Here is a 13,123-nt window from a genome sequence, read left to right as displayed (position 1 = left end):
TGTCCTACCTGCCTATCTCCTTTTCCACCTATCCACTCCACCCTCTCCTCCCTGACCTATCACCTTCATCCCCTCCCCCACTCACCCATTGTACTCTATGCTACTTTCTCCCCACCCCCACCCTCCTCTAGCTTATCTCTCCACGCTTCAGGCTCACTGCCTTTATTCCTGATGAAGGGCTTTTGCCCGAAATTTCGATTTCACTGCTCCTTGGAAGCTGCCTGAACTGCTGTGCTCTTCCAGCATCACTAATCCAGGACTACTTCCACACCAAACAGCATAAACAGCAAGTGACAGACAGAGCTAAGCGATCCCACAATCAATGGATCAGATCGAGGCTCTGCAGTCCTGCCACACCCAGTGGTAAACGGTGGTGGATGATTAAACAACAAACTGGAGCAGGAGGGTCCACAAATCTCCCCCCCCCCCCCCCCCCCAATGATGGAGGAGCCCAGCACATCGGGGCAAAGGATAATGTGATGCAAACTGTGGAATGTGTGTCTATATTTCAGCAATATTTTGTGTAAATTTGGGTTTGTGACAATATTCCCTCTGAACTGCTGCTATTGGGAGGACTGCACAGGGTCAGCTAGAAGTAAACATTAGTATCTGGGTGTGGAGTGAGTATCTGGTTGGTTTTCTGTCTGTCTGAAATCAATAATTAACTTGTAAGTTTTCTGTAGCCATGGTGATTGCTTTTATCACTTTTCTTTAAAAGATCTGACCTTCCAGTGAACCACAAATGAATTTCTGTTCATTTTAGAATGTTATGGCCCAGCAAGGTAAATAATAGGGCCCCAAGTTTTGTTTGTGCTTTTTGGAATTTACTTTAGGGAAAGGTCCATAGTTTGGGGAGGGAGATTTGTGTTTTTTTTAATGCTTTTGCTTTAATTAGGGAAGCCCTGTGAAGCCCTTATCATAGGATAGCAGTGGAGACCAGTGCTTCTGAGAAGGGAAGGATGTGTAGGGAACGAGATTTCCTTAGAATGAGCAGTTTGTATTAACCCCAGATCAGGCGTGTTGGAATAAAACCCTGAAGAGGTTTCTTAAAGCTGAGTACATTGAAGCTCGAGTGTATAAAAGCTCAAGGACAAAACTATCTGCAGCTGAAATCACAAGTAACTCAAACCTACCAAGAACATAGAACATAGAACAATACAGCACAGAACAGGCCCTTTGGCCCACGATGTTGTGCCGAACATTTGTCCGAGCTTAAGCACCTATCCATGTACCTATCCAATTGCCGCTTAAAGGTCACCAATGATTCTGACTCTGCCACTCCCACAGGCAGCGCATTCCATGCCCCCACCACTCTCTGGGTAAAGAACCTACCCCTGACATCCCCTCTATACCTTCCACCCTTCACCTTAAATTTATGTCCCCGGGGAAAAAGTTTCTGTCTACTCTATCTATTCCCCTGATCATCTTATAAACCTCTATCAAGTCACCCCTCATCCTTCTCCATTCCAAAGAGAAAAGGCCTAGCACTCTCACCCTATCCTCGTACGACCTACTCTCCATTCGAGGCAACATCCTGGTAAATCTTCTCTGCACCCTCTCCAAAGCTTTCACATCTTTCCTAAAGTGAGGCGACCAGAACTGCACACAGTTCTCCAAATGTGGCCTTACCAAGGTCCTATACAGCTGCAACATCATCTCACGACTCTTGAATTCAATCCCCCTGCTAATGAACACTAATACACCATAGGCCTTCTTGCAAACTCTATCCACCTGAGTGGCAACTTTCAAAGAGCTATGAACATAGACCCCAAGATCCCTCTGCTCCTCCATCTTACTAAGAACCCTACCGTTAACCCTGTATTCCGCATTCTTATTTGTCCTTCCAAAATGGACAACCTCACACTTGGCAGGGTTGAACTCCATCTGCCACTCCTCAGCCCAGCTCTGCATCATATCTAAGTCCCTCTGCAGCCGACAACAGCCCTCCTCACTATCCACAACTCCACCTATCTTCGTATCGTCTGCAAATTTACTGACCCGCCCTTCGACTCCCTCTTCCAAGTCATTAATAAAAATTACAAACAGCAGAGGACCCAGAACTGATCCCTGCGGAACTCCACTTGTAACTGGACTCCATGCTGAATATTTACCATCTACCACCACTCTCTGACTTCGACCGGTTAGCCAGTTCTCTATCCAACTGGCCAAATTTCCCTCTATCCCATGCCTCCTGACTTTCCGCATAAGCCTACCATGGGGAACCTTATCAAATGCCTTACTAAAATCCATGTACACTACATCCACTGCTCTACCCTCATCCACATGCTTGGTCACCTTCTCAAAGAATTCAATCAGACTTGTAAGGCAAGACCTACTCCTCACAAATCCGTGCTGGCTGTCCCTAATCAAGCAGTGTCTTTCCAGATACTCATAAATCCTATCCCTCAGTACCCTTTCCATTACTTTGCCTACCACAGAAGTAAGACTAACTGGCCTGTAATTCCCGGGGTTATCCCTATTCCCTTTTTTGAACAGGGGCACAACATTCGCCACTCTCCAGTCCCCTGGTACCACCCCCATTGACAGTGAAGATGAAAAGATCATTGCCAACGGCTTTGCAATTTCCTCTCTTGCTTCCCACATAATCATAGGATATATCCCATGATGCCCGGGGGACTTGTCTATCCTCAAGTTGTTCAAAAAGTCCAACACATATTTCTTCCTAACAATTATCTCCTCTAGCTGACCAGTCCATTTCATACTCTTCTCTTCAACAATACGGTCCCTCTCATTTGTAAATACTGAAGAAAAGTACTCATTCAAGACCTCTCCTATCTCTTCCGACTCAATACACAGTCTCCCACTACTGTCCTTGATCGGACCTACCCTCGATCTCGTCATTTTCATGTTTCTCACATACGCATAGAATGCCTTGGGGTTATCCTTGATCCTATCCGCCAAAGATTTTTCATGCCCTCTCTTAGCTCTCCTAATCCCTTTCTTCAGCTCCCTTCTGGCTATCCTGTATCCCTCCAACGCTCTGTCTGAACCTTGTTTCCTCAACCTTATGTAAACCTCCTTCTTCCTCCTCACAAGACATTCAACCTCCCTCGTCAACCAAGGTTCCCTCACACGACCATCTCTTTCCTGCCTGACAGGTACATACATATCAAGGACACGTCTTATCTGTTCCTTGAAAAAGTTCCACATTTCAATGACATCCTTCCCTGACAGCCTATGCTCCCAACTTATGCTCCTCAGATCCTGTCTTACAGCATCGTATTTACCCTTCCCCCAATTGTAAAACCTGCCCTGTTGCACGCACCTATCTCTCTCCATAACCAAGGTGAAAGTCACAGAATTGTGGTCACCATCACCAAAATGTTCACCCACCAACAAGCCCATCACTTGTCCCGGTTCGTTACCGAGTACCAAATCCAATATGGCCTCCCCTCTGGTTGGACAATCTACATACTGCGTTAGAAAAGCTTCCTGGACACACTGCACAAACACCGCCCCATCCAATCTACTTGATCTAAAGAGCTTCCAATCAATATTTGGGAAGTTGAAATCGCCCATGACTACTACCCTGTGGCTTCTGCACCTTTCCAAAATCTGTTTCCCAATCTGTTTCTCCACATCTCTGCTGCTATTGGGGGGCCTATAGTAAACACCCAACAATGTGACTGCTCCTTTCCTATTTCTGACTTCAGCCTATACTACCTCCAAAGGCAGATCCCCCTCGAACTGCCTTTCTGCAGCCGTTATACCATTTCTAATTAGCAATGCCACCCCCCCTCCTTTTTTACCACCCTCCCTAATCTTACTGAAACATCTGTAACCAGGAACCTCCAACAACCATTCCTGTCCCTCATCTATCCGCGTTTCCGTGATGGCCACAACATCGTAGCCCCAGGTACCGATCCACGCCTTAAGTTCACCCACCTTATTTCTGATACTCCTTGCGTTGATGTATACGCACTTGAACCCATCTCTGTGTCCGCAAGTATTCCCTGTCAGTGCTACCTTCTCCACAGCCTCCCTCCAGTCTTGGGCATCCTGACAAACAGCTAACCTACTTGCTGGAGAGTAGCCGGGTGTCTATGTGACAACACTTATAAGGCATTTAGACATGGATAGGAAAGGTTTAGAAGATTATGGCCCAAGTGCAAGGAAATAGGTTGAATCTTAATATGGAGACTTCGTTGTACTTGGTTGTATCTGGGTGAGAAAGGGTGGGCACTAAGTACCAGCCTTGCCTACAATGCCCACATTCTAAGGTTTTAATTTCAAAAATAGGTGGGGGTTGGTGACAGTGGGGGGTGTGGTGACAGTGAGGGGTGTGGTGACAGTGGGGGGTGTGGTGACAGTGAGATGCTGACAGTGGGGGGGCGTGTGGTGACAGTGGGGGGGGTTGGTGACAGTGGGGAAATGGTGACAGTGGGAGGTGGTGACAGTGGAGGAAGTGGTGACAGTGGGGGGGGTTGGTGACAGTGGGAGGTGGTGACAGTGGAGGAAGTGGTGACAGTGGGGGGTTGGTGACAGTGGAGGGGGTGGTGACAGTGGGGGAGGGGTGACAGTACGGTGTGTGATGGCTGTGGGGGTGTGTGTTGACAGTGGGGGGGTTGTGGAGTGGGGGGTGTGGTGACAGTGGGAGGGTGGTGACAGTGGGGGTTGTGTGGTGACAGTGGGGGTTTGTGGTGACAGTGGGGGCTGTGGTGATAGTGGGAGGGAGTGGTGACAGTGGGGGGTTGGTCACAGTGTGTGGTGTCGTGACAGTGGGGTGTGTGGTGACAGTGGAGGGGGGTGGTGACAGTGGGAGGGTGTGGTGACAGTGGGGGGGTGTGGTGACAGTGGGGTGTGTGGTGACAGTGGGGGGTGTGGTGACAGTGGGAGGGTGTGGTGACAGTGGGGGGTGTTGTGACAGTGGGGTGTGGTGACAGTGGGGTGTGTGGTGACAGTGGGGGGTGGTGACAGTGGGGGGTGGTGACAGTGGGGGGTGTTGTGACAGTGGGGTGTGGTGACAGTGGGGGGTGTGGTGACAGTGGGGGGTGTGGTGACAGTGGGGGGTGTGGTGACAGTGGGGGGTGTGGTGACAGTGGGGGGTGTTGTGACAGTGGGAGGGTGTGGTGACAGTGGGGGTGTGTGGTGACAGTGGGGTGTGTGGTGAAAGTGGGGGGGGTGTGGTGACAGTGGGGGTGGTGACAGTGGGGGGTGTGGTGACAGTGGGGGTTGGGGACAGCGGGGGGTGTTGTGACAGTGGAGGAAGTGGTGACAGTGGGAGGGTGTGGTGACAGTGGGGGGTGTGGTGACAGTGGGGGGTGTGGTGACAGTGGGAGGGTGTGGTGACAGTGGGGGGTGTGGTGACAGTGGGGGGGGTGTGGTGACAGTGGGAGGGTGTGGTGACAGTGGGGGGGTGTGGTGACAGTGGGGGGTGTGGTGACAGTGGGGGGGTGTGGTGACAGTGGGAGGGTGTGGTGACAGTGGGGGGTTGGTGACAGTGGAGGAAGTGGTGACAGTGGGAGGGTGTGGTGACAGTGGGGGGGTGTGGTGACAGTGGGGGGTTGGTGACAGTGGAGGAAGTGGTGACAGTGGGAGGGTGTGGTGACAGTGGGGGGGTGTGGTGACAGTGGGGGGGGTGTGGTGACAGTGGGGGGTTGGTGACAGTGGGGGGTGGTGGTGACAGTGGAGGGGTGGTGACAGTGGGGTGTGTGGTGACAGTGGGGGGTGGGGACAGTGGGGGGTTGGTGACAGTGGGGTGCTGGTGACAGTGGGGGGTGTGGTGACAGTGGGGGGGTGTGGTGACAGTGGGGGGTTGGTGACAGTGGAGGGGGTGGTGACAGTGGGGTGCTGGTGACAGTGGGGGGTGTGGTGACAGTGGGGTGCTGGTGACAGTGGGGGGTGTGGTGACAGTGGGGGGTGTGGTGACAGTGGGGGGTTGGTCACAGTGGAGGGGGGTGGTGACAGTGGGGTGTGTGGTGACAGTGGGAGGGTGTGGTGACAGTGGGGGTGGTGACAGTGGGGGGTTGGTGACAGTGGAGGGGGTGGTGACAGTGGGGGGTTGGTGACAGTGGGGGTTGTGGTGACAGTGGGGGTGTGTGTTGACAGTGGGGGGTGGTGACAGTGGAGGGGGTGGTGACAGTGGGGGGTTGGTGACAGTGGGGGTTGTGGTGACAGTGGGGGTGTGTGTTGACAGTGGGGGGTGGTGACAGTGGGGGGTGGTGACAGTGGGGGGTTGGTGACAGTGGGGGTTGTGGTGACAGTGGGGGTGGTGACAGTGGGGGGTTGGTGACAGTGGGAGGGTGTGGTGACAGTGGGGGGTGTGGTGACAGTGGGGGGTGTGGTGACAGTGGGAGGGTGTGGTGACAGTGGGGGGTGTGGTGACAGTGGGGGGGGCGGGGGGGTTGGTGACAGTGGGGAGTTGGTGACAGTGGGGGGTGTGGTGACAGTGGAGGGGTGGTGACAGTGGGGTGTGTGGTGACAGTGGGGGGTGGGGACAGTGGGGGGTTGGTGACAGTGGGGGGTGGTGACAGTGGGAGGGTGTGGTGACAGTGGGGGGTGTGGTGACAGTGGGGGTGGTGACAGTGGGGGGTTGGTGACAGTGGGGGGTGGTGGTGACAGTGGGGGGTTGGTGACAGTGGGGGGTGGTGGTGACAGTGGAGGGGTGGTGACAGTGGGGTGTGTGGTGACAGTGGGGGGTGGGGACAGTGGGGGGTTGGTGACAGTGGGGGGTGGTGACAGTGGGAGGGTATGGTGACAGTGGGGGGTTGGTGACAGTGGGGGGGGGTGACAGTGGGGGGGGCGGGGGGGTTGGTGACAGTGGGGAGTTGGTGACAGTGGGGGGTGTGGTGACAGTGGGGGGTTGGTGACAGTGGGGGGTTGGTGACAGTGGGGGGTGGTGGTGACAGTGGGAGGGTATAGTGACAGTGGGGGGGGCGGGGGGGTTGGTGACAGAGGGGGGTTGGTGACAGTGGGGGGTGGTGACAGTGGGGGGTGGTGGTGACAGTGGGGGGGGTGACAGTGGGAGGGTATAGTGACAGTGGGGGCGGGGGGGTTGGTGACAGAGGGGGGTTGGTGACAGTGGGGGGTGGTGACAGTGGGGGGTTGGTGACAGTGGGGGGGGGGTGGTGACAGTGGGAGGGTATAGTGACAGTGGGGGGGGCGGGGGGGTTGGTGACAGTGGGGGGTGGTGACAGTGGGGGGTGGGGACAGTGGGGGGTTGGTGACAGTGGGGGGGGCGGGGGGGTTGGTGACAGTGGGGGGTTGGTGACAGTGGGGGGTGGGGACAGTGGGGGGTTGGTGACAGTGGGGGGAGCGGGGGGGTTGGTGACAGTGGGGGGTTGGTGACAGTGGGGGGTTGGTGACAGAGGGGGGTGGTGACAGTCCCAGTGGAGCTGGCTGTAATGGGGAAGATGATCCTCTGTTTGTTGGAATGATCCGATGGGAATAAGGACAAGGGGAATCCCACCACTGAAGAGTCTTTCTCTCTCCACAACTCCAGCCAGATCTGTTGAGTTTCTCCAACACTTTCTCTGTTTTTCAACTCACCCCATGACCTTCAACAATTTGTGCTCAGCGCCCATGTGTCTCTGCACACTCTGTTTAATCATTCCACTAAGAAAATAATTGGCAGGAAAATAAAGGTTGGAATTGTCTGTGGGAGGGTTTGGGGAGGTGGGGCTGAGTGACGTGGTCCATGGTTGGGAGGGGATTCAAAACAGAATCAGCTCAAGAAGTTTGACGAGAACCATCTCAACACTGGCATCACTCACTCTGTGTTTTTCAGAGTGAGCTGATGAGATTCTCACAGGGCCACAGTGCTGGGAATTATTGTTAAACACCTCATTCACAGCCAAATTCACCTCATTACTATTCGGAATATTCTGAAGAAGAAACATTAACTCTTTTTCTCTCTCCACACAAAATGCCTGATCTGTTGAGTTTCTCCAGCAATTTCTGTTAATATCCCACTGCCTGCCATGTCCAGGGGTAAATGCAGAAACTGTGCAGGACCCCCCGGACTGACAAAATGGGTTTGCGTACACAGTGGGTTTTTAAAGATGGTGTGAGTGTCTGGTGAATTCAGGGATATCCACTGAGTTGGGTGAGTTGTGATTGTTGGTTTGCTCACTGAGATGGTGGGTTGTTAAGCAGATGTCACCGTGCTGGGTAACATCATCAGTGTGACTGCCCTGAAGCACGGGTGTTCTACTCTGCTTGATATTGGTATGATCCGGTCTGTTAGGGTGGGTGTTGCCATTTCTGGTTTTGCTCTGCGTTGGGTTATATATGGGATCTATTTCGACATTCCTGAATGAAAACCAGGCCTCGAGGAATTCTCGTGTATGTCTCCGGTTAGCCAGTCCCAGGACAGTCAAACTGATGGCCCTGTTTGTCTGTGTGTACTGAGGTAAGGGAGAGTTGGCTGTGTTGTGATGCTGCGAGTTGATGTTTGGGTATCTTTATGTCATCATTGTCCACAAGAATAGTGCCAGAAGGCTGGAGGGTAGCAAATGTTGTCCCCTTGTTCAAGGGGAGTAGAGACAACCCTGGAAATTATAGACCAGGCCTCACATCTGGTGTGGGTAAAGTGTTGGAAAAGTTATAAGAGATAGGATTTATAATCATCTAAAAAGTAATAAGTTGATTAGGAATAGTCAACATAGTTTTGTGAAGGGTAGATCGTGCCTCACAAACCTTATTGAGTTCTTTGAGAAGGTGACCAAACAGGTGGATGAGGGTAAAGCAGTTGATGTGGTGTATATGGATTTCAGTAAGGCATTTGATAAGGTTCCCCACAGTAGGCTATTGTACAAAATGTGGAGGAATGGGATTGTGGGAGATATAGCAGTTTGGATCAGTAATTGGCTAGCTGAAAGAAGACAGAGAGTTGTAGTTGATGGGAAATGTTCATCCTGGAGTTCAGTTACCAGTGGTTTACTGCAAGGGTCAGTGTTGGGTTCACTGCTGTTCGTCATTTTTATAAACGACCTGGATGAGGGCGTAGAAGGGTGGGTTAGTAAATTTGCAGACGACATTAAGGTCGGTGGAGTTGTGGACAGTGCTAAAGGATGTTGCAGCTTACAGAGGGACATAGATAAGCTGCAGAGCTGGGCTGAGAGGTGGCAAATAGAGTTTAATGTGGAAAAGTGTGAGGTGATTCACTTTGGAAGGAGCAACAGGAGTACTGGGCTAATGGTAAGATTCTTGAAAATGTAGACGAGCAGAGAGATCTTGGTGTCCATGTATATATATCCCTGAAAGTTGTCACCCAGGTTGATAGGGTTGTTAAGAAGGCATACGATGTGTTTATTAATAGAGGGATTGAGTTTCGGAGCCATGAGGTCATGTCACAGCTGTACAAAACTCTGGTGTGGCCGCACTTGGAGTATTGTGTACAGTTCTGGTCACCACATTATAGGAAGGATGTGGAAGCTTTGGAAAGGGTTCAGAGGAGATTTACTAGGGTGTTGCTTGGTCTGGAGGGAAGGTCTTATGAGGAAAGGCTGAGGGACTTGAGGCTGTTTTCGTTGGAGAGAAGAAGGTTGAGAGGTGACTTTAGTGACATATAAGATAATCAGAGGGTTAGATAGGGTGGATAGGGAGAGCCTTTTTCCTCAGATGGTGATGGTGAGCACGAGGGGACATAGCTTTAAATTGAGGGGTGATAGATATAGGACAGATGTCAGAGGGAGTTTCTTTACTCAGAGAGTAGCCGGGTGTGGAATGGTCTGCTTGTATCAGTAGTAGATTCACCAAATTTAAGGGCATTTAGATGATCATTCGATAGGCATATGGACGAGAATGGAATAGTGTAGGTTAGATGGGCTTCAGATTAATTCCGCAGGTCGGCGCAACATCGAGGGCCGAAGGGCCTGTACTGCGCTGTAATGTTCTATGTGCTCTCGATTGCTACTTTTTGGCCAGTCTGTCAATATAGTGTTTATGTGAGTCAGGACACAGGATTTTGTACGTTATGTTGCTCCCGTATGTTGTGGGTACGGGGTCCTTTGTTCTGATGAGCAGTTGGTGCAGTGTGGGTGTGGACTGGTGTACTGTCATGATTCCTAACGGTTGTCAGAGTCTGGTTGTCATTTCTGATATGTTCTTTATTTCGGGTAGAGTGACCAGTGTCCTTTTGGCATTGTCTGTCTGATAGACATTGGCGGATGAAGCTGTTGGGGTCTCCATGTTTGTACAGGAGCTCTGCCTCACCCCTGTGTAGGTCTGGAGTGGTTACAGTGTGTTGTTGTTCTGGGAATGGGGCATGGTCAGACAGGACAGACATCAGACATGAGCAACAACTTGTTGTAGGGAGATAATGAGGTGAGTTTGGTCAGATATAGGCAGAGAACCTCATGAAGATAAACCCTCCAAAAATATTAACACAACTTAGATTTAATCAAATAAATGATGAGATCCGACCAATGGTGTTTGATTTTTATTCTGTCACACATAGTCTCACACACACTCACACATTGACACACTCACACACCTTCATTACAGACAGGAGATTCCAACACCCTCTACATCTCCATCAACATCACCGTCTCCTTCTGACGATTTACTCACCTCCCTGCACTCCCTGTGACCCAGCCACCCATCCCCCCTCCTACCCCCCCATCCCCCCCTCCTACACCCCATCCCCCCTCCTACCCCCCCCATCCCCCCCTCCTACCCCCCCCATCCCCCCTCCCTGTCACAGTCGCCCCACCCCCCTCCCTGTGACCCCTCCATGTCACATTCTCCCCCACCCCCTCCCTGTCACATTCCCCCCACCCCTCCCTGTCACATTCCCCCCACCCTCTCCCTGTGACCCCTCCCTGTCACATTCCCCCCACCCCCCTCCCTGTGACCCCTCCCTATCCCATTCCCCCCACCCCCTCCCTGTCACATTCTCACCCACCCCCTCCCTGTCACATTCCCCTCACCCCCTCCCTATCCCATTCCCCCCACCCCTCCCTGTCACATTCCCCCCCACCCTCTCCCTGTGACCCCTCCCTGTCACATTCCCCCCCACCCCCTCCCTGTGACCCCTCCCTATCCCATTCCCCCCACCCCCTCCCTGTCACATTCTCACCCACCCCCTCCCTGTCACATTCCCCTCACCCCTCCCTATCCCATTCCCCCCACCCCCTCCCTGTCACATTCTCCCCACCCCCTCCCTGTCACATTCCCCCCACCCCCTCCCTGTCACATTCCCCCCCCACCCCCTCCCTGTCACATTCCCCCCACCCCCCTCCCTGTCACATTCCCCCCCACCCCCTCCCTGTCACATTCGCCCCCCCCCACCCCACCAGCATCACAGGGTCACAGCAGGTCAGAGAGCGTCCTGTTAAGTGAGCAGTCGTGGCGTGAGATGGGGGTGAAGGGAATTAAAGTGAACACTGTCCTGGTCTTTGTTGGTTTGAGTTTGTGCTCGCAATGGGCTGGGTCATTATGGGATGGCAGCTTTCCTGCAGACTGAGGCCTGAGAGAAGGTGGCCATGTCAATGCTCCAGACTGGGACCCTTTGAGCTGGTGATGACGATGCTGTCTGTTTGCAGGTGAAGAGTTTGTCCAGTTCAGTGAGTAGAGGACACAGGGATTGGGAGGGGGTGGGGGTGCAAGATCCCAGCACCCAGGACAGTAGCAAGGATGAGGAGCTTCCTCCTCGTGCTCTCAGGTGCTGTTTCCTTGTTCCTGCTCAAACAGCAGCATTGCCAGCTGGGAGCGTGAGCCCAGTGCCTGGATGTTACTCTGCACACAGTGGTGATAGATCTCCTCGCTCACTCGCGGGTTACACAGTCGCTGGCTGTACTTCTGCCTCAGACCGGGCTCCACGGCACGGAAGACATGGAGGTTGGAGTACTTCACAAACATCTCGTACAGGTCCAGGCTCTCCAGGATCTCCTCGTTCTCCAGGGCGTCAGACGCCATTCTCCCGCGTGCGGCCATGTAATCCGAGTTGTAGAAACAGGCGGCATCGAAGAAATCGCGGTCAAAGTGGCCGGAATCCTTCAGCAGGTCAATGGTCAGTGGCTGGGGCTGGTTGTGATAGGCCACCTCTGGGTTATATTCCTGGAAGTGGATGGGAAAGAAGACTTGCCATTGGTTGATGGTGTTCATGCGACAGCGGTTAAGGAACTCAAAGTTGACCTCCATGTTGATGCCGGCCACAAAAAACAAGGTGTCTACCGGATGCTTCTTGGAAATGATGTCCATGATTTTCAGTTGGCACGGTGAGTCTGTCTTCACACTAATCCAGGGAATCTTCGATTCCGGGTACTTCCTCTCACAGTCCACGATCTTGGCTTTGACACTGCTGAAGATATCGTTCTGATTGACCCTCTGAGCTTCAAAGGGGTCATAGATGAAGAGGAGGGTGAGGATTGCGTTCTCGTTACTCTCCAGCGCATTGACAGCATACAGCTCGATGAAGCGAATGGCCTGTTCCCTCTCATGGACGGTGAGGGGCAGGATGATGTGGACCCTGGTGGCCTCAGTCACGTAGGGCATGGGGATGATCTCGATGTCACTGAGAGGCCTGACCAGGTACACCCTCTTGGTGATGGAGCGACTGTGCCCTTTCTGAGTGAGCACCTGCAGCTGTAGGTCCAGGGTATACTCCATGCCCCTGGTGGGGTCAAACCTCCGATAACCATTCACCAGCTGCTCCTTCCGCAGCTCCAGGGTGGGCAGATACTTCTTGTTCAGCTCCTCCACTGCGGTCTCGATGATGTTGCTGATGTCCATCTTGTCAATCCCACGCAACTCACACTTTGGTGAGCCGTCGATGCATGAGAAGAGCTGTTCCTCGGTGAAATAATCCCAGCGCAGGACCTCGAACCGGGTCCGGGGCTCGAAAGGAGGGTTAATCCCCACCGGCCAACTGCTCACCTTCTCCCCTTCAGCCATCAGCCCACTGACATTCCGGATTTCATCCTGAAAACATGAGGCAAAACAGAGGGTTAGAACCAGAGAAGGCCATTCAGCCCTGTGGGCATAGTAGGGACAGGAGGAGGTCACTTAGTCTCTTCAACCATGACAACAGTCGGCCATATTGGCACAGTGGCTCAGTGGTTAGCACTGCTGCCTCACAGCACCAGGGTCCCAGGTTCGATTCCCGTCTCAGGTGACTCTCTGTGTGGAGTTTGCTCATTCTCCCCGTGTCTGCGTGGGT

General features: G+C 52.8%; 1 protein-coding gene across 1 annotated transcript in view; it reads right to left on the bottom strand.

Annotated features, from left to right (window-relative positions):
- Positions 1–11,235: 11,235 nt before the first annotated feature.
- The window catches only part of LOC140482510 (chondroitin sulfate synthase 2-like), a 79,431-nt gene continuing 77,543 nt past the window's right edge, over positions 11,236–13,123 (bottom strand). The window contains exon 4 of the mRNA XM_072580061.1: positions 11,236–12,885. Within this exon, the coding sequence (XP_072436162.1) occupies positions 11,623–12,885 (1,263 nt within the window). The 3' untranslated portion in view covers positions 11,236–11,622. The remainder of the gene's footprint in view (positions 12,886–13,123) is intronic.

The sequence above is a fragment of the Chiloscyllium punctatum genome, chromosome 10, assembly GCF_047496795.1.
Source record: "Chiloscyllium punctatum isolate Juve2018m chromosome 10, sChiPun1.3, whole genome shotgun sequence".
In the NCBI taxonomy this organism is placed as follows: domain Eukaryota; kingdom Metazoa; phylum Chordata; class Chondrichthyes; order Orectolobiformes; family Hemiscylliidae; genus Chiloscyllium; species Chiloscyllium punctatum.
The sequence above is the reverse complement of the archived record's forward strand: the minus strand, read 5'-3'. Positions and strand labels throughout refer to the sequence as shown.